Raw genomic sequence first — 27081 nt, 5'->3', positions numbered from 1 at the left:
TCTCTGTCTCGTCACCTGTCACCTGTCTCCTGTCAGTCACAGCACAGTAGACAGACTTGTGTTGTTCTGTGAGTAAGATGAGCTCATTCAGCCATCACTCACTTTCCTGTTATCTATTAGCCACACATTTGTCAGTGTCAGCCCCGCCCCCTTTATAGCAGTACCACATGTACCCTCTACTTTATTAGTGATTCATTTAGTTCCTGAGTCAAATCCCCCCGAATGTTTGCTAAACTCAAGCAGTACAAGAGGATACCGTATGTTTTGCACTATAAGGCGCATCGGATTATAAGGTACATTTTAAAAGACACTGTAAGAACTTCTAATTCAGCAGCTATCACCACTGGGTGGTGGTGGTGGGGGGTAGCTAACTAAGTTAAATAAAGCTAAGTTAAGCTAAGTAAACAAAACTGTAATTGAAAAAAAAAAAAAACATTTTCTTTTACACTCAAACGAGTGCTGGATATTAATCTACACAGATTTCTCTCCTGAAAACTGTTTATTTGGGTGAGTAAAGCGCTTCTGTTTATTTACAGTAAGCTTAGATTCCTGAATTTCTCCAGCACTAAGGCTGGAACAAAGCATTAGCAGCTAATGCCACCCGACAGCTCTACACTGAGGAACCCTGAGTAATGTGGAAAGCCAGGGTGATATTAGCTAGCGGTTCGTCCTGCGTATCTTGTTTTAACACGGTAAACACACAGACTACAGTCTGATATACTCACCTCTGAACGTTGAAAGCGCTAGCACGGTTAGCGGATAAGGCTAATGCTGCTCCAGAAGTGCTAGCCGGGGTTAGCAACAGGCTACAGCTGGAGAACTAAACTAAAACTCCTGTATAAAGCTGTACGTCAGCGAAGTGGCTTTACTGCTCCTTACAACCTGATTTTAATAAAATAAAATATGGTACATGGAATACTGAAACCATGTCATTTAGTCTGAGGAGACCAACATATATAGAGATATATTCTCTGGTGTACACAGTGGGGTAAAGAAATGCTTAGTAAGCAGCAGTGTAACAAATCTAGCCTGAAACCTAAGAGAATTAAAGAGAAAGACAAGACAACTATATTGACCTTAATTGTGTTGGACAATTGTGTTGCCAAGATAGCAATGAGCGTCTGACAGGTTGAGTGTTGTCAAGGTTTTAATCAGTCAGTGGCACACCTGTGTTTTCTGCCACCTTGCAATATGCAAGAAATGTACCTGAAAACACCTCACTTCCAGTCCATCACCCTCATCAGTGTAGATATATTCACAAGCACTGTTGCTATTTAAACAGTATAAATTAGAACCCAGTGTGTTTTATACTTTTTATGCTATGAGTTTTCCTCAAATTTACATTTTACACAAATATTTCAATATATATGGCGATTATATTATATAGTATCGTATCCCCTTTATCGTGATATGCATTATCAAATACAAAGCTCTGTACACAGTATGATCAGATTAGTGCATTTTTGTTTGATGATATCTGATATCTATATACAGTATTTATTGTACATATTTATATATCTCTGGTCTGCTCTCGTATCTCTCAGGCACGAGCTTCTGGAAGATGCCAGGAGGAAAGGCCTGCCATTCGCTCAGTGGGACGGCCCGACGGTGGTCTCCTGGCTGGAGGTACGGTGTTGCGGCGCTCCCAAACACACGCCCGCCTCACGCCGCCTCGGCGCAGTAACTCCATGGCACCATTATCTCCATGATTGTAATTACAGTAATCATCCTGATGAGGATGACAGTAATTATCATAACGCTTCACTGCGCCTGTGATGATGATGATGATGATGATGATGCCAGTGATAACTCCGTTGACAAAGATTATCTCTGACGGCCCCCTCTCTCTGACGTCCCGCAGCTGTGGGTGGGCATGCCGGCGTGGTACGTGGCGGCGTGCCGGGCCAACGTGAAGAGCGGCGCCATCATGTCCGCCCTGTCCGACACGGAGATCCAGAGGGAGATCGGCATCAGCAACCCGCTGCACCGGCTCAAGCTCAGGCTGGCCATCCAGGAGATGGTGTCTCTGACCAGCCCGTCTGCACCCCTCACCTCCCGCACTGTAAGAGCCACGCCCCCCCCCCAGGGCCACAACTATTTACCCATTCACCTATTCACTCTAATACTACCCACTGAACACTATATTACTGTACTGTAGTAATAGACAGTATTAAGAGGTTCTGGCTGTAAATATCAGTGGTATCATAGCAAGACACATTAAATTGTGATTGAAATCAGGATTATTCAGGATTATCACACCCAAATATTGGTTTCTGCATGAGTTAAAACATAAATATTTTGTTTTTTAAATGATATGAACTTGTTTCCTAGCATTATTTGAGGTCTTTTTCATTATTTAAAAAATAAATGCTCTAAATGGCAACATTTTTATTTGAAATTTTGAAGAAATGTCAGTAGTTTATAAAAAAAAACATTAATGTTAGTAGCGAGCTAGCTATCATACTAACATTAGCAGCAAATAGGTGACATATTAACATTAGTAGCGAGCTAGCTAACATACTAACGTTAGCAGTGAGTTAGCTAACATACAAACATTTGCAGCAAGTTAGCTAACATACTAATGTTAGTGGCAATTTAGCTAACATACTAACTTTAGTGTCAAGTTAGCTAACATACTATTGTTGGAGGTGAGCTAACATACCAACATTAGCGACCAGCTAGCTAATATACTAATGTTAGCAGCAAGTTAGCTATGTTACCAGAGAGAGAACTAATACATTATTTTCTGTCAAAGAAATTATGAATTCATTTTTAGGTCTTACATTTTATTTATTGGGCGCTGAGTGGTCCAGCGGTCTAAAGCGCTGCCACTATGATCGGGAGGTCGCGGGTTCGAACCCCCGCTCATGAAGCTTTTCCATCAAGCTGCCGGCGCTCAGAGGGAGCAAAATTGGCCCTGCTCCCTCCGGGTGGGTAGATGGCGCTCTCTCCCTACATCACTCCTATGGTGATGTCTGCAGCACAGGGTATCTGTGAGCTGATGTACCGGAGCCGAGGTGCTGGCTGCTCAGTAATGCTGCATCAGCAGCAGCTCGAAAAGAAGCGGTGGCTGGCTTCACATGTATCGAAGGAGGCATAGTCTTCACCCTCCTGGTGTGTTGGGGCTTCACTAGTGATAGGGGGAGTCCTAATGAGTGGCTTGGATAATTGGCCGTGTAAATTGGGGAGAAAATGGGAAAAATTAGAAATAAAATTATAGCAATAAGCAATAAAATTGACATTTAAAATGGTGCAAAAACCCTGTATATGTATAGTTTTTACACTATAATAATAACCAGGGTTCAGACACAGAAACATTCCCTATATACAGCCTGTCACACTCCTGCTCACTGTGGGTGACTATTGATCTATGTGTATGCCTTTGTGTGTGTTTTTGTGTGTGTGTGTGTGTGCTCTCCCTCTCTGCGCAGTCCTCCGGAAATGTGTGGGTGACTCACGAGGAGATGGAGAACATGGCAGCCTCCACCAAAGCGGTTAGTCCATCTGGGTGGCACCCCCCTGCCCCTGCAGGGCCGAACATATGCCACGCTTCCTCGGCCTGACCACACACTTATCACCCCTACCCCACACCTATCACCCCCCCCCCACACACACACACTCACCCCTCCCTCTCTCTCCACCCCCAAAACACCCCAAACCTGCACCCTGCTGCATGTCTGTGATTGTGCCCTCAGGCCGGGTTTGGACCCAAGGTCAAGCTTTGGATTCAAATGAGTCACTTGACTGAAATGTGCTTCACTGAATTGATTACAATTGAATATGATGTGAATATGATGAAATGATGTTCCACTAAAGATCATCTAAAGCCCTATCTGGATGGGATTAGTTTCTCAGGGGGACGTCTGTGAAAAATATTTCACACTCTTGAATCTGAACATCTGACTGCAGTTGAAAAAAACATGAGGACCAGTGAGTTTTTTGTGGCGTCAAACGAGTGCTGGATGTTAATCTACACAGATTTATTTTCAGAAAATTGTTTATATTTAATCTGTTTATTTACAGTTAGATTAGATTTCCAATATTTTAATTAAGGGTGAGTTTTCAGTGAAGTTTCTGCATCACTAAGGCTGGGTGCAGCAGCATTGGCATTAGCCGCTAACCACAGCGCTAGAGGGGTGTAAATTCCGCTCGATGGCGCTAGACTGAGGAAGCCTAATGGGTTCCAATAACCCAGTGCGCTCTCAGCTTGCAGTTTGTTCCTTGTAGCTTGTTTTTTAACACGGCAAACACGCAGACTACAGTCTAATATACTTGCCTATGAACAGAAAAAAGAGCTAGCACTGCGGTTAGCGGCTAATGCTAATGCCTATAACGCTGTGTTTATTTTAGTGGAGTGGCTAATTTCAGTTACTAATCCTTAATACCTGACTGGTTGATTTTTTGGAAAAATAAAAGGATTTTAAGTGTGCCTTATAGTCTGAAAAATACGGTAAATATGGCTTTTAGATAAATGTGTTTTGGGGAGGGGGTAGTGCACTATAGGCTCCTGTGTTGTGGCCTAAGCTTTTGTTCTTAATGGCTTTATTTTTTCCCCTACATTACTTTAAATGTTTTTACTTTAAATAGTTTTGAAAGCAATACTTTTAACCTTTTACTTAAGTAAAAAGCTTGAGTTGATACTTCAACTTCTACAGAAGTATTTTAAACTTGTCCTCCGAGTGGTCCAGCAGACTAAGCGCTTAGATCAGGAGATCGGCAGTTCGAATACCGGAGCCCTGAGAGAGCACAATTGGCCTTGCTCTTTCTCTCTCTGGGTGGGTAGATGGTGCTCTCTTTCCCCACATCGTTCGAAAGGGTGATGTCGATCAGCACAAGGCTGCGTCTGTGAGCTGATGTATCGGAACCAAGTCGCTGTGCTTTCCTCCGAGCGCGCTGTGATGCTACTCAGCAATGCTGCATCAGCAGTAGGCCTGGTTATTCTCCTGGTGTGTTGGGGCATCACTAGTGATAGCATCACTCCTAATGAGTGGGTTGGGTAATTGGCTGTGTAAATTGTGGAGAAAATGGGGGGAAAAAAATGTAATCAAAATGTAAAAAATATATTTTAAACCCTAGTTTTGATACTTCTACCCGAGTAATGAATGTGAATACACTTTCACCCTTTGATGCTTTCTCTGATGTCTGATGATATGGCATTCCCATAAACCCCTGCCATTGTCCAGTTGTGTCGTGCTTGTGTTCAGTAGTGTTGCACTCAGCTAACTGCACTCTGTCTCTAAACGCTCTGGACTGACTGTGTCTCTGTTGGTGTATTAACACGCTGTCACTCGGGGATTTGATGAACAGGATAACGAGGAGGGGAGCTGGGCTCAGGTAAGAGAGAGAGAGAAAGAGAGAAAGAAAGAGTGAATGTGACTCGTCCCGACAGCCACAGCCGATCATTAAATAAGAGAAAGCCTGGCAGAGCAGCTTCATGTCCTTATTCATTTATACAGACATGCCTTCTGGATCTGCAGGGAATAAGAGTCCTGTTAGCCTGTTCACTGTTCTTTACACGGACACACACTCACACACACTTACACACACTCACGTTTAGACTTTTCTCAGCTTTGCAGAGGAGCTGGAACAGAAGAAAGTTAAAGTGTTGTTAAGTGTACGTAAAATAAGTACTTAAGAAGAAGCAGCAGAGCAAATCAAACAGTTGTTAAAAAATAGTCATGAGCATAATGAGCATAATTAGCTGACATCCCATCTGAACAATGAATCATTACTTAATATATGTACAGATTCACTGACAAAAAGCTTCAACATTGATCCAAAACAGTATTTTAAGTATGGTGAATTCATTTTTCAGTTATACACTGTAAAACCCGATAAGTTGACTAAACTCAAAACTTTTGTTGTAACCGATTACCTAATAAATTTTAAGTTCATGTAATATAATTTTTAAGTACATTGAACTTAACAAATACATATACAAATATATTTAAAATCAATATTTTCCTGAACTTGTTTTTAGTCTTCTTTCTGGTTTCATTCAACTATTTTTTTAAATACTCATAAAAAAAGTAGATGAAAGAAAAGAATTAAAAGTACTGAGAGCACAGCGAGAACACAGAGTTACTGCAGTAACTTACTCTTACAGCCTTCAACACTGAGAGCAGACAGTTACTGTATAACACATATGTGAAGCTCAAGAGAAGCAGAAGAAGCCTGTGGGGAATAACCTTTGTGTTTTCATCAGGAAAACTAATATTATCAAGTTGAGTGAATTTACAGGTCAGTGCAACTCAATAAAATGAGTTCAGAGAACTTCAACCTGAAAACTTAAAAGTGTTTGTTGATCCAATGAAAAAATGAGATTTCAACCAACTTTTAGAATACTAGACGTCAATGCTTTTTCTACAGTGCTGGTTCATACAGCTTTCCCATAATGCTCCTGGCAGCATATATTTGCATATTGGGTGGGGCCTCTCCCTTACTTACCATCTTTGTGTTGTCTGTTGCCTGAAGCTACCTTATCCTAGACATTCATTAGTGCAGTATATATGTGATTTTTGTGAGGCTTCAGTGTTGTAAACTGTAAGAACAAATTACCTTCATTCTGTGTTTCTAACTGTCACAGTATGTTGGTTTAGAACTGCAGTGTTATGCTGTCAATATGGGTAGTTTTTTTGAAAACATGCTAAATTTGTTCAAAAAAAATAGTATATATATATATATATTTTTTTTTGAAAAATCCTTTAACCCCACAATATTTGAAAAATAAAAACAGTCAGGGTGATAAAATTATTGTTGTGTAAACAAAACTCAAGTTAACAAGTTAACATCTAACTTTGACTTAGTTAAGTTCATTAAACCTAAAATTGTATATATTTACAACTTAACTGAGTCAAATCAAGTTAAGTTTGAGTTAAGTTCAGAAAATAAATATATGTTTTCAGTGAAATATTTGAGAAAGTACACTAAAAAAATATTTACTGGCTCAACTCAGTCAAGTCATGTTTTGATTTGACTCCGTTAAGTGAACTGAGACAAAGCTCAAAAAAAAAAAACATATATATATATATATATATATGTGTGTGTGTGTGTGTGTGTATGTGGTAACATGTTTCTCCAGCCTACAACACTGAGGCTAATATTTTAAACATTATGCTAATGCACGCCTAGGATAAGGTAGCTTTGGGCAACAGACGACACAAAGATGGTACGTAAGGGAGAGGCCACACCCAATATGCAAATACATGGTGCCCGGAGCCTATAAGAAAGCTGTATAAACCAACACTATAGAAAGAGCATTGACACATGTAGTTTACTAAAGAAAACTTTTTTTTTATTGGCTCAACAAGCATTTTTAAGTTTTCAGGTTGAAGTTCTCTAAACTCATTTTATTGAGTTGTACTGAGCGGTAAGTTCACTCAACTTTTCTGACTAAAACTCAAAATCACTTTTTTTTTAGTGTAGTGATGTTACTGTTTACAGTGTAGATGTTGAATAAACTCCACCAGAAGGGTTAATTCTGTAATCCTGTGTTTCTCTCAGACGCTGGCGTACGGAGATATGAATCACGAGTGGATAGGGAACGAGTGGCTGCCCAGCCTGGGTCTGCCTCAGTACCGCAGCTACTTCATGGAGTGCCTGGTGGACGCCCGCATGCTGGACCACCTCACCAAGAAGGACCTGCGCACACACCTCAAGATGGTGGACAGCTTTCATCGGTAGGATTCAGACTGTGATGATATTTTCTGATACTATACTATATAAAAAAATCGCTTTTCTCACTAACTCCTGAAATTCTGACTCAATCCATGCAGAGCCAGTTTACAGTACGGCATCATGTGCCTGAAGAGGCTCAACTATGACCGAAAGGAGCTGGACAGAAGGAGAGACGATTGCCAAAATGACATCAAAGGTAACATTATGGAAATACTAGCATTGTCACTCTATAATTTACATTCTTAATGAATCTACAGCTATAATTATAAATGCATTTTTATTTTCCACACATTAACAGCTCTGGAAAAAAATAAGAGATCACTTGAAAATGATGAGTTTCTTTGATTTTACCAAATTGAAAACCTCTGGAATATAATTAAGAGGAAAATGGATGATCACAAACCATCAAACCATGAAATTTATGAAAATGAACTTGTTTTCTTTTAGGTCTGAAAGCTCTGCATCTTTTTTGTTATTTCAGCCATTTCTCATTTTCTGCAAATAAATTCTCTAGTTAACAATATTTTTATTTGGAATTTGTGAGAAGTATTATAATTTGTAAATTTTGCAACACAAATGATTTAGTTACACAACTTTTAACAAGAAACTTAATAATTATTAAGTTGAGGAAACTCGTTTGCTATAGTTTGTGGTGCAATTCAATATTTCTTGTTCAGCTGACTTAAAAATCACATTAAGGAGAACAATTATAAGTTTTGTTTTTTTGTGTAGCCTATCAATTCCAAAAAATAATTTAATGATATTGTTGATTTGCTCATATAATATATTTTCCCAACCTTCTTTATTGCCCCTATAATATCAGGTTTATTGAAGTTGTCTTAATAAGGTCAAACAAGTAATATCAATATTCAACAGTATGATCAACTTTATTCAATACTTTGGTCACACAGCTCATCCCTCACACTGTAAAAAAATAGCTCTCTTTCTTGTGATTTTTAAGTTAGCTAAACAAAAAAATATAAAACTATAGCAAACTAGTTGCCTCAAATAACATTATTAAATTTCTTGTTAAAAATTGGCCGAACTAAATCATTTGTGTTTGTAAAATTTACAAATTGTAGTTTGTTTTCTAGCCGAGGCCAAGCCAACTACTCTGCTCTACTGCTCTACTGCACATGCTCAGATTGACCTTTTAGTTCAACAGGGTCTACAGAGCAATTCTGCAGGGGTTTTCACCTGATGTTGCTCATTCTATTTGCATATTGGGCGGGTCCTCCCACCTCTCACTCGGCATCAGTGTGTAGTTATTGCCCACAGACTGACTTCTCATGGAATTTTTTTGCATACGCGTTATATGCTATTAACAGTCTGGTCTCAGTGTTGATCCTAAAGGATGGTCAGCTAAACTTATACATTGCACATTTTGTAAAACTTAAATCAGGCCAACTAAAAACACAAATTAAAGTTGGTGAGATTTAATATTTGAAATTTCAATACATATAAAAGAAATTAATTATCTGTGCTAAAGATTTCTAGTTGACAAACTGCATGTGGTTTTCTTCAAAACTTAAAAGTTTGAGTTGGCCTCAAAACTCAAAAAATCTAGTGCAGAAAGTTGCCTTGAATTTTTTTTTTCATTTTTACAGTGGCACATGTTTAAAACTAGTGTCTGGTGGAAGTTCTCTAGTTTTTTAGAGTGATCTCTAACATGTCCAAGTGGAAGAAATTCAAATAGATCGAAAAATTCATTTGTTCAATACAGATAATGAAGTTGTCAGAAAATGAATTTTGTATTTTAGTGTTTAATGGAATATAGTTAGTCTGGGTTAGTCAGGAAAAAGTGTTGAAACAACACCTGCATTTTTTGTCACAATAATTTAGTAAAACAATTAATGAAAATAAAAACCCTGCAAAATTCATATAATGTATATATAATTTATGTATTGGCATTTATTTAAGTATTGGATAAAGGCCTCAAAACTACTTTTTAGAGAAAACTGATATATAACTTAATCCTAACATGAAACATCTACATATAAGGGAAGCTAGCCTGAGGGGAATAGATGCTCATGGATGGTGAATAAAGCTGGGGCGTGACACCCAGTATGTAAATAAATGGCCACAGGAGCCAATAGGAAAGGTGTTTTACTCATTAATGCAGCACTACACAAACATAAGAAACACCCTAAAGTGTTAAAAACATATTTTAATGAAGTGAGTTAGTTTGATCTCATCAGGTTAAGTGTTCCCAAATTTCTGTGGTATTTAAGTTACAATAACTTAATTCATTCAAGTAGTAGAGCAGTTAGATTTGACCTTGTTCTCATTCAAAATATTGCATAACTTCAACTTCTACTACTCAAATACACTTTTTACAGTGTAGTATAGGCAGTGGCTGTTGTATTCTCCAGGGACACAGCCTCCTCTAGTGGTGTGGAGCGGTCACTGCAGTGCGCGGCTGGAGGGTCAACAGCTGAGGCTTGTAGTGTCAAATCCATTTAAAGGCACAGACGCCCTGCTGAACCTGAGCTTGACACATGAACTTGACACAGCTGCCACGACCTTTCATCTCCCTCTGCAACAATATATACCACACACACACACACACACACACTTAGATCCTATAGAGAACCTCAGACACACGCGTGCTGCCGTGCTTTGTTCTTTAAATCAGCCGGAGCAGCTGTGCCAAAACATCAAGAGCAATATGCATGTGTTGTTCCACACTCTGGTACTGTGGGTTAATATCAAATCATCCTCCTGAGCAGCTGCACACTGTAAACCTGTATACGTTAAATTTACTTATTTTTTAAGGAAACCAGTTGCCATAGGATTTTTACTTTAATTAACATATAGTATATAAGTTTCCATATATATGATATATATAACATATATGACAACATACATAACAACGTATACATATAAACATAAACATAAATATATACAAATGATCTAAATGTACCTAAGGTAGTCTGAGGGGAAACACTTCACAGTGATGGTGAGTGTCAGAAAATGTGGAGTATAGATTGTGCCAGAAGCCAATGGAAAAGAAGCTGTTTTACTGTTTATATATATATATATATATATATATATATATATATATATATATATATATATAGTCCAGAAATCAAAATATGGTGTTTTTAACCACAGTTTTCATGCATCTCGGCATGTTCTCCTCCACCAGTCTTACACACTGCTTTTGGATAACATTATGTCATTCCTGGTGCAAAAATTTAAGCAGTTCAATTTGGTTTGATGGTTTGTGATCATCCATCTTCCTCTTGATTATATTCCATGAATTTTCAATTTGGTAAAATCAAAGAAACTCATCATTTTTAAGTAGTCTCTTATCTTTTTCCAGAGCTGTATATATTTATTATGACCCATTGAGTTTTATAAAGGTACAGTTCAGTCAGTGACCTGCTGCACTTCTGCCTCCTCACAGACACTCTGGTGTGGACCAATGATCACGTGATGCACTGGGTGCAGACCATCGGGCTGAAGGAGTACAGCAATAACCTGCTGGAGAGCGGCGTCCACGGTGCCCTGGTCGCTCTGGACGAAACCTTCGACTTCAGCAGCCTGGCTCTCATCCTGCAGATCCCCATGCAGAACACCCAGGTAACAATCAGGATTAATAACCATATTCATAACTGTTTAATTAATGGTCCTTTACCACCACAAATATCTGCTTAAATAAGTCAAGTTTAAGGTCAATTCTGTGAATAATAAATGATGAATTCTCAATTTAGTGTTTTATATGCTGGATGCTTTGAAAACAAGTTTTAGAATGTATTACTATACAGTTTAAATCATTCTAATGTCCTAATTTCTTGTTTATCTCTCAGGCCCGGCAGATTCTGGAGCGAGAGTTTAATAATCTCCTGGCCCTGGGCACCGACCGCCGCCTGGAGGAGGTATGTATATTGTCAATCTCCAACAAAAAACAAGTATCTCCGTTTTTGTTGATTTTTAGTTTAATACATAATTTGAATTTGAACACACAAGCTGTCTCTAACACTGTGTCAAAATTTCCTGATGAATGGCCCAATAGAAATTCTCTAAAATTATCTGAAATAAACTTTTTTTTTACATTCTTTTGGATTTCTATTGAAAGTTAAGAAAGTTTTATCTCTCTCCTGTAAAGTTGCTCTGTTGTAGATACATATTTTTCATTGAGCTAGGGCTGCAACAATTAGTCAGCATAATTAAATCTAATGTTGATTATAAAAAAATTGTCAACTCCAAATTTCAACTTCAACTTTTCAGCTTATTGTTCATTTGTAACTGCAATGCAATACACAAAGTGCTGGAGGCAGAAACACAATGGGGGAGTGTTTAGGGCTGCACTGAAAAAAAACATTATTGGCAGGGCGCCGAGTGATCCAGCGGTCTAAAGCGCTGCCTCTATAAGCGGGAGGTCGCAGGTTTGAAGCCCCGCTCATGCAGCTTTGCCATCAAGCTGCCGGCGCTCAGAGGGAGCACAATTGGCCCTGCTCTCTCCCCACATCAGTCCTAGGGTGATGTCTGCAGCACAGGGCGTCTGTGAGCTGATGTATCAGAACCGAGTTGCTGCGCTTTCTTCCTCGGAAATGCTGCATCAGCAGCAGCTCGAAAAGAAGCGGTGACTGGCTTCACATGTATCTGAGGAAGCATTTAGTGTTAGTCTTCACCCTCCTGGTGTGTTGAGGCATTACTAGTGATAGGGGGAGTCCTAATGAGTGGTTTGGGTAATTGGCCATGTAAATTGGGGAGAAAAATTAGAAATAAAATTACAAAAAAATAAAAAAATAAAATAAAAAAAACACAACAATAGTTTAATTAACTCAACTATTTCGGGCATAAGGAACTTAGTTTACCTAAAAAAACATATATATATATATATGGGTATGTGTTGGTTTTCTCACATATTTAGCATACCTTTAAAGAACTGCTAAAATACTGACAGCATAATACTACAGCAACCCTGACTCTGCAGCTCCAAACCAGTGCAGTGTGAGCACTAAGAATAAATGTGACTTGCTCTTGCAGCCTACAACACTGAGGCCTGGCAGTAAACCAACCTATATTATACTACTGTATGACTAGGATAAGGTAGCTTTGGGCAACAGACAACACAAAGATGGTAAGTAAGGTAGAGGCCACACCCAATATGCAAATATATGGTGCCAGTAGCCTTATGGGAAAGCTGTAGGAAGCAACATTGTAGAAAGAGCATTGACAGGTGTAGTGACTAAAAGTTGATTGAAATCCCATTTTTTTCTCATTGGCTCAACAAACAGTTTTAAGATTTCAGGTTGAAGTTCTCTGAACTCATTTTATTGAGTTGCACTGAGCGGTAAATTCACTCAACTTGATAATATTATTTCTCCTGACTAAAACACAGAATTACTTTTTAGAGTGTATTCATAAAGTTTTAAGAGTTCAGAAATCAATATTTGGTGGAATAACTCTGGTTTTTAATCACAGTTTTCATGCATCTTGGCATGTTCTCCTCCACCAGTCTTAAGCCAGGCGGACACTGTGCGATTTTTGTAATCGGATGTGTTCTGGAGAGCTCACACTGCACGTTTGAATCGTTTGTCGTGTATGAACAACGCCTGCGATTCATCTGCACACACTGTACGGTCCGACTGACCTGCTGCGACGGGGGAGCTTACACTGCACGTCTAAACGCAGCCCGTAGGCGGAGCTTTCTTTGCGTACAAACTCTCGCTTCAACACAACATGTCGCCTTGCAAAAGAAAGCGCTTAGCTTTGCTCATTTGTGCCCTGTTGTGCGCTGAAAGTCCACGGAAGAGACGTACATGGACTCGCAGGTGGCTGAGGCGACGTGGACTCTACGGGTTGTCCGTTTTACAGAACGAGAGCGCATAGAAAAATATCTGCGCGTCAGGCTGCGAAAGAAACACCAGCAGCTTAAATAAAATAACATAATTTTATTTTTTATTCTGTTTATTGTTTATGTAAAAACTGGTTTTGCAACACTGAATATTAAACAAGCAATCGATTATTCACACTGGATAGGGACCCTCATTTACAGTGCCGCTGAGCATTAACAGTTTAAAAGGGATTAAAAAAAATTATTAAAATAAAAATCATAAAAATTGACATAAGGTAAAAAATGTATATCTTATGAAGATATATATTTAATGATTTGATTAATAAAAGAAGAAAAATAATTAAAATGAATAAATAAAAAATATAAAATACAAAAAAATTCGTTTAAAATAACCCAGGCTTTCTGCAGAATAATCAAAGTTTCAGTTAGTTTCAGTTTCAGATCATGAAAACAGCTCACCAAAACCTCAAACTATTCTTTATATTTGACAATATTTACTTACAGGTCCTTTGCTTGTACTTACAGGCCCTTACTTATTTTTATTCAACTGAACTGAGTTTTATATTTTCTGTAGCCTTGCGCTGAATTCAGCTCCACGCTGCGAAAGAGCGCGAGAGAGAGGTGCAGCGCATTTTGTCCGATTTATCTTTATTAATTATCAGTACATTTATTAGCTTTAGTAAGTTTAATAGCACTAATTTTACTACACTTCTCCGACCTTATTTATTAAAACGTTTATTTTAGAAGACAGAGGTTATTCTGCGTGCAATGCCGCGCACAATGCCACGCGCTGCGCTGAGCTGGCTTTGCGTGGCTAATATTCTGGAGCACTGGACGAAATTTAAATTAATAAATTAATATATTTATAATTTTAATAAATTTGCCCTGGAGAAAAGAAACGAATTATAAAATATAGCTTTATATTTCCGTGCATGTTTTAAGTTTTATATAATTGACGGGCAGCACCAGATGCTGACAATGTGCTTTATTTTTCAGATATAATAGCAAAGTGAAATAAAATAAATTTATGTTTGTCAAAGTTATTTTCTCTTTTAATTTATCTTTTCAAAAACTCCAGCTATTGACTGAGAATAAGCATCTGTTGAAATGATTAAACAGCAGAATGCCTGTGGCTGCTATATTAAGCTATAAGTCTGTGTACCGAACATAAATATAAATCCTTATATTTAACTTTATTTATCCTTATATATAACTGACAGAAATAAATATGACTAATAATAATTTATAGTTACTGTGCAGATTTTTGGGAAAACAGGTCGTGACGTTAAGAAATCGGCCCGCAAAACAGCTCACACTGTGAGACAAGCGACCAAAATTTCTGGCATGTCAGAAATCCCTGGTCGCGTCCGACTGCTCATTCGCAGCTCCTATGGGCAATTAATCGGACATCGCTTCCCCTCTCACACTGCACGACAAACGACGCACGATCAAGCTAAAATTCGGCCCGATCATGAAATTCAGTCGCATCCGACCAGATCGGGCTTAAAATCGGGCTAAAATCGCACAGTGTCCGCCTGGCTTTACACACTGCTTTTGGATAACTTTTTGCCTTTACTCCTGGTGCTAACATTCAAGTAGTTCACCTTTCTCTTGATTATATTCCAGAGGTAAAATCGATTTAGTAAAATCAAGGAAAACTAAATCATTAAGTGGCCTCTTATTTTTTTTGCTACTAATCTCTCACTCTGCACTCCTTTGCAAAATTTTCCCTACAGGGCGATGACAAGTCTTTCCGGAGATCTCCGTCATGGAGGAAGCGCTTCAGGCCGCGGGAGGGCCAGGGGCTGGGCATGATGCCCGGCTCCATGGAGACGCTACCTGCTGGATTCCGCCTCACCACCATGTCCATTCCCGCCTCCATGGCCGTCGTGCCCAAGAGGCAGCTGCAGCCCGAAGGTACAGAACGGCTCCCGGGGGTGGAATGAGCTCTGCTTTCTTATTGGCTGCCTGCAGTGTGTGTTTTCTTTGTGCTAGCAGTGCTAATAATATGAATCAATGTATCAGTGCTAATCTATTAATGATGAATGCCATGGCAATACCCATATCTACAGCATTTTTGGAATGGCTTAAGATATCACTTTGCTGTTGATATGATATTGATATTGCTGCAGCTGTTCTACACTAAAATGAAGCTGTTCCTCAACTGTTCCAGGTGTTTCTCTACAACTACTTAAAAAAAAAGCTAGTTAGACAGAGTTTAATAAGCTTAATAAACTTGCGAAAGTGTTAGCGAGGTTGATCACATTAACATTATATTATGGTTTGAATCCCAGTCATGCAGCTTGCTTGCCATCAGCAGCCGGAGCCTGAGAGAGCACAATTGGCCTTGCTCTGTCTGGGTGGGTAAATAGTGCTCTCTCCCCACATCACTCCAAAGGGTGATGTCCCTTAACACAGGCATCTGTGAGCTGATGTATCTGAACCGAGTCGCTGCGCTTTCCTCCGAGTGCACTGTGATGCTACTCGGCAATGCTGCATCAGCAGCAGTTTGAAAAGAGGCGAAGTCTGACTTTATATGTATCAGAGGAGGCATGTGCTAGTCTTCACCCTCCTGGTGTTGGGGCATAACAAATCTCCTAAAATATGTTAAGTTGAAAACCTTTTTTTCGAAAAATAGTAAGAAAAACACTAAACTGTAGGATTAAAAAAATATGGAACGTAAAGCAAATAAATGATTTTTTTGAGAGAAAAAAAAGTAAAAACTTGTAAGGTTAAAAAGACAATTATTAAAGACAGTTGTTTTATTATTTCAAATGTAAGATAATTTAAGAAAGTAAACACTAAAATTTCAAAATGTAGGAAAAATTGAGTAAAGATTTTTTTAGAAAAAATAATTTACAATTTAGAAAATAAGTAATTTGATAAAAAACAAAAAAAAGAAAATTGTCTAAACAATTTGTAAATTTAGTGGCCTTTATTTAAATGTTTGAGAAAATAAGTAAAAATACGTGTATAAAGCTATTTTACCTTGTCCTGTCACGATTGTAATTTTTCGAAAGATATATTGATGATATATTTGGATGATGTCCATGAAATACCTGTAAAAAATTTGATTTATTACTTTTACTATTACAATTTTGCATTTTAAAGTAATTCTATTACACTAATATACGGTAATAGTATGTAATTGAACAATAGTGTAGTTATAACCCTTTTAAAAGTAAAGATTTTTTAATTATCCCTTTAAACAAAAAGTTAGGCTTAGATTTACTATCAGACCTGATTAAACTGATTAAGCTTTAGTATTAGTATTTAGTATTAGTATTACTGATTAAGCACTTAGTATTAATGCTAACTGCCTCACCTTTAGCCGCATAGCTAACTGAGCTAGCTGAGTCATTTCAGTCATAGTGGCTGCTTCCTGCTGCTTGTTTGCTCTTTCATCGCATGTTCTCTCCCCTCTGTTCCCGTGACATCATAGCTGGACCCCCACCACCTCAAAGAATTGACCCCTCAGTCGTCAGGACTTACTCCTGCTAACTCCGCTTTACTAACTGCACTCATGCTATCAGGTAAGATGTTCTGTGGAGATCTACTCTAATGACTGATATCACTGTACGGATCTTGTGTTTTAAGCTTTGAAGTCTGGAACTAGTGAACTTATCCAGCTAATATCTCTACACTCTTAGAAATAAGCGTGCTTTAAATGGTTCTTTAAGTGATGCTAACCGGCATTACCTACACTGTAAAAATAAAAAAGTTGAGAAAACTCAATTTCAAAGCAACTTACTGCACTAGATTTTTGGAGTTTTGAGGCCAATTTTTTTATATGTGTTGAAACTTCAAATATTATCTCACCACCTTATAAATATAATTTGTGTCTTTAGTTGGCTTGATTGAAGTTCTACAAAATGTACATGGCTGACTATCCTTTAGGACCAACTAAAATAATAACTTGCACCAATGAAATGTTTCACATGAATCATTTAACAAAACTTTAATTTATGTCTATTACATATCCACCTTACTGTCAGCCATCTAAAACTATTGCAATTAATGCAGGTCACCAGATGGATTTAGCAACACAAAATACAGTAACTTGCTCTTACAGCCTTCAACATGGAAGCCAGGCAGTTACTATTATATCACACGCCCAATATGCAAATAGCATGATTAACATCAAGTGATTACCCTTGTAGAATTGCTCCGTAGACCCCAATCGAAAAAAGGGTCAAACTGAGCATGTGCAGTAGTGCAGAGTAGAGCAGAGTAGATGGTTTGGCCTCGACTAGGGTTCAACTACAATTAGTAAATTTTGCAAAACACAGATTATTTAGTTCAACTTTTAACATGAAACATAATAATGTTAGTTGAGGCAACTAGTTTGCTATACCTTAGAGTATAATTCAGTATTTCCCATTCAGCTTAGGAGACTTAAGAATCATCTTAAGCTCAACAGTTTTTTTATTTTTTTTGCAGTGTATAGTAAACTGTACTAAGACTAGACCAAAGCTAATACTTGTCAGCACGCCCAACACTCAAGACTCTTTTCCATGTCTGTCTATTGATGTTTAGCTGTGTAATAAATATAATATGAATATAAAAGTGTTGTTTTTTTTCTGATTTGCTTGTGTATTCTGCTCTATTCTGACAGTGCATTCCCACTACCTGTATGGACACATGCTTGCGGCCTTTCGAGAGTGATATGCCAAATTTCGGGGGGAAAGTGAAGGAGGTTCTGATCTGTCCTCCCGTCCCTCTTCCCCCCCGAGCGAAAACCAGTGCTTTCGTGGACTCGGTGCAATAGGGGAAAAACACAACGGAACTCTGAACTCTTGAACGCATTCGCTGCGTAGCTGCTGTTATCGGAGAAATCTCGTCACGTCGGTCACTTCCTAGTAACCCCGAGTAATTTAGTCGTCGTGCTGGTCGTTTAAACTGGTGTACTTGGCCCCTAGTCTGTCAGTTCTAGTCTACTTCCCTGGGTGTGTTTTGATGGCAATTTACTCTGTAAGGTTTCCCCCCGCCCTCCGGTTATGCAAGGTATTATTAATCTGTGTCTCTTTCTGTATATAAAATGGATTATAATATGTTTTTTATAGAAAATATATATAAATATAAATATATATATATATATATATATATATATATATTGGAATTGTATATGGAAAAGACTATATCATTATTGTTGTGACTGTTTATGTTTGTTTGTTTGTTTGTTTGTTTGTTGCTTCGTTCGTTTGTTTGTTTGAATCTCTTTGTCTGATCGTGAGATCTGAGAAATGATCGTTGTTAAACGTGTAGCCACTGTTCTGGACGCGTTGGACGCTGGAAGTGTTGGGAGTGGCCCATTTATGCTGACCTGAGACCAGCTTTTGACCATGCTGTTGTTCTGATCATCTGGGCAGGCAGGAGGCAGCTGATCCCAGATAGAAGTAAAAGGGCTCAATATTCCAGTAGCATCTGATTCCTTAGGTACTATTTAGATACATGAGATAGAATGAGTGTGTTTGCAATCTGATCATCTCTCTCAGCAGTGCACAGTGCAAGAGTTCATTACCTAATAATTGCAGGGATGCAACAAAGTTTTTACATTTTTATTATATTCTGTCACCACTTTTTTGCTTTTTGCACTTTTGACCACTGCGTAAAAGTTAAATAGTCTAAATTAGAGATGGGACCGATCCGATACAATATCGGTATCGGGGCCGATATTGACGTAATCCGACGAATCGGATATCGGGCGGGCGCTGCCGATCCACTTACCGATCCATATTCCAGTCCAAAGCTTGAGCTGAACAATAAATCCGCCATAACGTTAACACAAAACGCATCCCTGATCAGGATTCCAGTTTAACAGTTTACCCTGAACCCCCAGCAGCTTCAGTCTGCGGCTGACTGAGTAACTTTAGCTGTTTATCTACAAAAAAAGTCCATTATCTGGAGAGTTTTCACTTTGGAAACGCTGTACAGCAGAACGGTACACGTAAAGTCAGCGTCTGAGAGGTAAACAGATTAACACCAGCAGTCTGTTAGCCTAGCTAGCACTGAACTGACAGCAGCTGCATTCCGGTGTTGTGAAGGTATGAACTACAGACTGGAGTAAACTATATTCATAATCCACATATCCTATAAAACCACAGCATCTACAAACACTAACCAGCACAAACACACCCATCTGTTATTAAAAAACAGTCATTAATTTAGTTCGGAAATACAGTTAGCATTGCCACTTAGCCGTTAGCCATCTCCATTAAGATCTGCAGTCTGTTAGCCTAGCTAGCAAAATCATTCCGGCATTGTGAATGTAATAAATAACTATCTTAAGTGAACTACAGCCATAATCCACATCTAATATCAAACCACAGATCCTACCAACCCTAACCAGCACTAAGAAATCTATCTGTTATTAAAAAACAGTGATCAATTTAGCTCGGAAATACAGTTAGCATCGCCAGTTAGCCGTTAGCTATTGCAGCTAATCCTCTATGCTACCTGTCAAAATAAAAGTCTCCTGCACAACCGTTGCAAAAAATGCCCTGAATTTAACATTTAACGTATTTAATATTTTACTTTTTTTTATATTTAATAAAAATTCAAACATTTTATTTGAAAGGAAACTATTGTGTAATTGCATATGAAGTGTGTCAAATAAATGACTTTTGAATGCATTTACATTAAATGCACCTGTGGATACTTGTCATGGTGGGGTACAGAATACAGACACTCGCGGAACCAGTTAAGGATTTTATTAAAAACCCACAGGGTACAGAGAATGAGATTAGCAATGCAAACAAAACACCAGTAAAGGTATACCTGGGAGCGAAGAGCTTAACAGGATAGTGAGGCAGTCCAGTGGTCATACACGAAGTAAGCAGTATCAGAGGCAATCCAAGAACAGAAACGATAAACAGTCCAATGGTCATATACGAGGCAGGCAGTATCAAAGGTGATCCGAAAAACATAAACGATAAACAGTCCAGGGTAATACACGAAAAAATCCACAACGAAGGCAAAGGCAAAAATCGGTAGTCAAAAACAAAAGGCAAGGTCATACACAGAAAATAATCACAGAAATAACGCTTTGTAATCTCGGACGAAACCTAGGCAATACCTGGCGCAGGTGAGCGTCTAAGCTGTACTTTTATACTGGTGCTAATACTCAGGGCTTCCTGGCCGGGGTAGGTGAGGTGTCACGTGATCAGCAGTGTGTGTGTTGTCAGCGGGTGGTGCATTCTGGGTATTGTAGTTGTTAGGCTGACAACCTCCGTTGGAGACCAGTGTGGAAGGACAGGAAGTCCCTACAGCACCAGACGTGACAATACTCTTAAAAGGGCTGTGTGGTCTGTTTCAGCCTCATTATTTAACCTTAATCATAGTACTATTAATAAACTAAAAGTATCGGTATTTGTATCGGTATCGGCAATCTTATATCAGTTTTATATCGGTATCGGATCGGAGCTGAAAAAAGTGTATCGTCCCATCACTAGTCTAAATTAGCACTAGACATAGAAATCGGCTGAAATTGATGAAATATCACAATATATTATATTTAAAATTTAAAAGTAAGTAATAATACACAAAAAGGAATACTATAACCCAGCCTGTCACATTAAAGCTCGAACCTCCAGTGTATTATTGCAATTATATCACAGTTCCATTATCACTGTTTATTAAAAGATTTTGAGTTAATAAGGTCACTCGGCGAGTTAAAATAGTTCCATTACTGCTCTGTTTGTAGCTGCACTGTTTGGTTTGTAAGCGCTGCATCGCTGAAATACTTGATGATCTTCGGTTACAGTGCATTACTGGCTGATAACGGCACTCACAGAACACCTCTCAGCCAATCACATTGCAGGGCCGGAACTAACTGTGGTATAATATTCAATAACTGATATTTTTATGAACAGTACAAGAGCCAGATTGTGTCGTAAATCATACACCTAAAATCAACATTATTTTACAATAGTTAAAGACAAACACAGACAAAATGCAATTGTATGCAAATACTCCATACATACTTCCATACATAGCACAGTGACTTGCTGCTGATTTCAATTCATTACAGAATATTTTTGAAAAAATATTGCAATATGATAAAATATTGTCATTTTGACAATATTTGAATTAATTTCGGTTATGTTCAGAATGACCTTCCAAATTAAATTTTTAGTATATCTAAATTCTATCCACATTGATTTTTAACAGTCTGAACAGTCAGATAACACATTTGTAGGTGGTTTGAAAACGGAAAACAATCAGATTTAAACAGTTTCTCTGATTGGATCGTCACAACTTCACCAAATCCAGTGTGACAGAAGTGCAGGGTCTGAGAATATCAGTAAAGATTAGATACTGATAGTGAAAATATGCAGACCTTGTTACCACGGAAACCCATGCAGATAGGCAGTCTGAACACTGTCTTAGTCTTGCTATTCAAAGAAAATGTCCTTAAATGATGTGAATTAATCTGTCTTTTCACTTTTTTAGTTCCTTTTCGTGCCACTTTTAACCAAATAACTTTCTGCATCCCTGTTATAATCCCTAATAATAGTAATACTAATAATAATCATCATCATCTTGAAGTAGCACTGCACTGAATTTAAAGAAAAAACTTTCCATATCAGACAGAAATATGCAGAACTAAACAAAATATCTGCCGAGGAACAGAATAATAAATCCCATGTCCTTCCATGTCCTTTATGTCCTCCCAAGCCTGTAATATGTAAAGTATATACAGTATAAAACAAATATAAACACTCATTAAAATTCATCAATATTGTAGCCTGCATACTCCTGCCAAAAAAATAATGTTATTCAGCAGTAAATTAGTTTTGTACATAATTTTATATCATTTTAACTTCTTAAGTAAAATATAAAGTAATAACAAAAATAGATAAATAAATAAATAAATAATGAATACAATTAAAATACCAACTGTCTTTCTCTATATCTTGAAAAGTAATTAATAAAAAAATAAATAAATTATAAATGTAAATTTTTGAGATAAAATTAAGAATTTTAATATACAAAGAAATAAAGGTGTAGGTCTTTAGGAAACATAAGACTCTTAACTTAGGAGTTAAAAGTACTAATTAATTTGATCAATTTGATAAGAGAAAAAAAACTGGTCAAACATGTTGACAATAAGGTTCAAATCTAAGACAAATATTACTTTAAAATGTAGAAAATAAAACCAGTAAAACATTTGAGGAAAAACAAAACATATAATAAATAAGAAAATAAATAAATAATAATATTAATAATAAATGAAAAGTTTAATTCGTTACTAAAAAAAAGCTAATTGTTTAGATAAAATGTTTACATTTTAATGTAAAGAGCATAAAGTTGTAAGCATCCAAACAATAAGATAAGTAAAAAAAAAAGAAAAAATACATATAATAGTCAAAATCTTTGACAAAATACAGAGAAAATGATTCACAATTTCAAGGCAGTACATCTAAATATATATATTTGAGTTAATTCAATAAATATTTAAGTTACAGTTCTATATACAATAAATCAGTTTTTCTATCAAACGAAACAAAATATAGAGAAATTTAGTCACAATTTTGAGACAAAACATCTGAATATAAAGAGCTGATATTTAATATTTGAGTCAATTCAAATAATATTTGAGTTTTAGTTCTATATACAATAAGTCAGATTTTTTTTTTTATAAAACTATACTAAATATAGAGAAATTGAGTTACAATCTTTAAGACAATACACCTAAGCTGATATTTAATATTTGAGTCAATTCAAACAAATATTTAAATTATGGTTCTATGTATTGTAAGTCAAATTTTCTATTAAATGAAAACAAAATAGAGAGAAATTGAGTCACAATTTTGAGGCAATAAATCTAAATATATAAAACTAATATTTATTATTTGAGTCAATTCAAATAATATTTGAGTTACATTTCTATATAAAATAAGTCAGTTTTTCTATTAAACGAAACAAAATATAGAGAAATTGAGTCACAATTTTGAGACAATACATCTAAATATATAGAAATTACATTTGAGCCAGTTCAAATAATATTTGAGTTATGGTTTTATATACAAGTCAGTTTTTCTATTAAACAAAACGAAATATAGAGAAAATGAATCACAATTTTCAGCTCTATATATAGAGCTGATATTTATTATTTATGTCAATTCAAATACTATTTGAGTTATGGTTCTATACACAGTAAAGAAAGTCTTACAGAACTCTTATTATTAAGTATAACTGCTGTCAGCAACACAGCCCAGTTTCCACAACATGCTCTAAAACCAAAAGCCGGCCTGGTCTTAATTCCATTTTTAGCTTCAGTTTTGCATAAATCAGTCAGAATGATGAGACGTAACGAGTGCGTAATAATGGTGTTTTTATTTTCTTTTTTTATTTGTCTTTCTTTTTATTTGATTTTATATATGGTTTCTTTTCTTTTTTTTTACAGACAGTATTTTAATTACATTCGAACAGATGTACAATGTGCCACTGTGGCAGCTATTTTACTTATTTATGTATATGTATGTATGTAAGTATATGTATATGTATTTAATGCCAAGTGTAACACTATATGCTGATTATATCGAGCCTTTTTTTCTTGTTTGTTTACTTGAGAAAGTGCTATTTATTAAAACTCTACCAACTGCAGTGAATCTGTTTGAACGATAAACAGATGACTGTGCCCCAATAATCAGATTATTATAATTAATACTTGATTTCCATCGAAGTTCATATCATATGGAGTGCGGGTGATCAGTAGGTGTATAGTGATCAGTTTATTTTGGTGTTGGACACTTTTGGCAGGAGAGGGATGTGTTGGAGCATGCATGCCGCAAACCTGACAATCATTCTGCTGCCTCAATCACCTATCATCTATCTATCAATCAATCAGTCGATCAGTCATCGTATTTCCAGCTGAGGAATCAATCAGTTGAACTTGAACTTGAAGCTCCTGTGGTGTGCTGCTCTTTTTTTACCTCTAGATCTGCTAATTGTGCCTGATTTCATTCAGATAACTCCAAAAGTCTTTGGCCAGAACTCCTGAAACAATGTGATGCACTGAATTAACTTGATTCACTCGTTTTTTTAAAGGAAGATACACTATATTGCCAAATGTATTCACTCACTATGATGTAAACTCTAGAACAGTGGAGACATGTTCTCTGGGGTAGCATTTGGTCGCCAGGGTTACAGTACTGATTACACTTTGCCAAGAGGGGGGATTATGGTACGGTATTTTTTAGGAGATGGGTTTGGCCCCTTAATTCCAGTGAAAACAACTTTTCAAATGCATTTTTCAAATTTGTGCTGAGAGTGGAGTTTAGCTACCCTTTAAAGAAACTAAATATTATTGGATGATAAACATAATAAAGTGAATATCAATTAATCAAGGTGCAGAATGTTCTGAAATAAATCAATCTATACATTTACTGTAGAAGACGCATTGACGCATCATTTTTCACCTAAATAAAATATATCAACACTGAAATATATACAGCTCTGGAAAAAAAATAAGAGACCACTTAAAATGATGAGATTCTTTTTGATTTTATCAAATTGAAAACCTCTGTAATATAATCAAGAGGAAGATGGATCAAGCCATCAATTCACTCACTATGATGTAAACTCTAGAACAGTGGAGACATGTTCCCTTGGGTGGCATTTGTCTGCCAGGGTTACAGTACTTGTCTGATATCATTGTGCTAAGTGTAAAGTTTGGTTGAGGGGGGATTATGGTATGGACTTGTTTTTCAGGAGTTGGGTTTGGCCCCTTAATTCTAGTGAAAGCAACTCATAATGCTTTTGCATATCAAGAGATTTTAGACAATAAAATGCTCCCAACTTTGCACAAACCAAACAAGGTCCATAAAAAAGTTTGATATGGAAGAACTTGACTGGCCTGCTTAGAGTCCTGACCTCAACCTGATAGGATGAATTAGAGTAGAGACTGTGAGCCAGTTCTTCTCATCCGACATCATCATGTCTGACCTCACAAATGGTCGATAATTCCCATAAACACACTCCTAAACCTTGTGGAAAGTCTTACTAGATAAGTTAAAGCTGTAATATCAGCAAAGGGTGCGCCAACAGCATATTAATCTCGATTAGTTTTGGAATAAGAACGGGATGGCACTCAAGTTCAAATACATGTAAAAGCAGAAGAGCGAATACTTTTGGCAAGATAGTGTTTATATTATTGTATCAGTATCAATGCTCATTTTATACACTTATAGCCAAATTGAGTTTGCAAAAGATGGAAAAAACTTAACTTTTTAAAAAGAAAGTGAACAAAAATATAAATAATAAATTATTTTAATTAAAGATCCCTTGAAGGAAAATATTTAAATGCACCAAAATTGAGATTTATTTATTATTATTATTATTATTATTTATTTATTTATTTATTTAATTTATATATGTAACTATATATATGAAAGTTATGAATTCTGTACCTGTAACACACAACCTAAAGAAGAAAATGTTTAAAGCACTAAACCCTAAACATATATATATATTTTTTTTATTTAATAGCTGAAATATGTTTGTTTGAAGCTGCAAAACAAGTTTTGAAAAACATTTCCTAACCTTTGAACTTTAACGCTTTTACTATGGTGATTTCCGCCTCTGCAACGCCCTCTCAGGTTCAACTGTGCTATAGGCAAGGATGATACTTTCGTGTACTTTGGTACGCAGATACTCACAATATACAAATTAGTTAATTAATAATACCACCCCTGGTAACGTCCAACCACCTGCGTCTCACCGCTATCAGAGGCACACTGCTGTTGCTGCAGCTCAGCCAATCAGCTCTCACTTCTTCCCTGCTTCTAAACCCATACATCACCCATACTCCTTCCCTTTTTAGCATTTTTTTTAATACAATTTGAGGGTGGAGTCAGCTCAAATCAGGGGGTTTAGTTACCCTTTAAAGAAACAAAATTTTATTTGATGATAAAAATAAAAGCGAAGATAAATCAATTGCGGTGCAGAATGTTTTGAAATAAATCAAGCTGTAAATTTATTTTATATAAAACCTGGCATATCCCTGTTAGATTTACTGTACAAGACTCAATGGTGCATCATTTTTCACCTAAATAAAATATATCAACACTGAAATATATACAGCTCTGTAAAAAAAGACTATTTAAAAATTAGTTTCTTTTTGATTTTATCAAATGAAAAACCTCTGAAATATAATCAAGAGGAAGATGGATGATCACAAGCCATCAAATTATGCTGAACTGTTTGAATTGTTGCACCAGGACAAAAAGCATAAAGTTATCCAAAAGCAGTGTGTAAGACTGGTGGAGGAGAACATGCCAAGATTTTACTCAAAGATATACCTTTAAATACTGTAGCAAAATCAGAAAAACTGATTCAGAAACTGAAATGCTCTCTTAATTATTTCCAGAACTGTATACTTGATATAGACACTATACAAGTGATTTAATTAGAAATAACACAAATAGCACATACGAGTGAATCAAGTAAGTTCAGTGTATTTCGTTCAGTCTTTAAATTTTTCTCTTTCTTTTTCCAAACCGTACACAGTTTTCCATCGATTTATTCATATTCACGCCTTGAACTGTTAAACCCTGACCTGCTCCGATCCCGGGAGTCAGTTTAAGCGCACCGGT

The 27081-nt window shown here is 36.8% G+C and overlaps 1 protein-coding gene across 9 annotated transcripts in view; it reads left to right on the top strand.

Moving 5' to 3' along the window:
- ppfia4 (PTPRF interacting protein alpha 4) overlaps positions 1-24830 on the top strand; it is a 180470-nt gene extending 155640 nt beyond the window's left edge. For 4 of the 9 annotated variants that reach the window (XM_022682703.2, XM_022682705.2, XM_022682706.2 and 1 more), the window contains 11 exons: positions 1545-1626; positions 1862-2062; positions 3432-3494; positions 5308-5334; positions 7504-7679; positions 7776-7873; positions 11087-11262; positions 11490-11558; positions 15220-15400; positions 16926-17016; positions 18099-24830. In XM_022682703.2, the coding sequence (XP_022538424.1) occupies positions 1545-1626; positions 1862-2062; positions 3432-3494; positions 5308-5334; positions 7504-7679; positions 7776-7873; positions 11087-11262; positions 11490-11558; positions 15220-15400; positions 16926-16984 (1132 nt within the window). In that variant the 3' untranslated portion in view covers positions 16985-17016; positions 18099-24830. The remainder of the gene's footprint in view (positions 1-1544; positions 1627-1861; positions 2063-3431; positions 3495-5307; positions 5335-7503; positions 7680-7775; positions 7874-11086; positions 11263-11489; positions 11559-15219; positions 15401-16925; positions 17017-18098) is intronic. The other 5 variants (XM_022682712.2, XM_022682704.2, XM_022682713.2 and 2 more) reach the window with 3 other exon arrangements.
- The last annotated feature ends 2251 nt before the right edge of the window (positions 24831-27081 follow it).

Source organism: Astyanax mexicanus, chromosome 24 (assembly GCF_023375975.1).
Source record: "Astyanax mexicanus isolate ESR-SI-001 chromosome 24, AstMex3_surface, whole genome shotgun sequence".
NCBI classification, from domain to species: domain Eukaryota; kingdom Metazoa; phylum Chordata; class Actinopteri; order Characiformes; family Acestrorhamphidae; genus Astyanax; species Astyanax mexicanus.
This window is presented reverse-complemented; position numbering and strand designations above follow the sequence as displayed.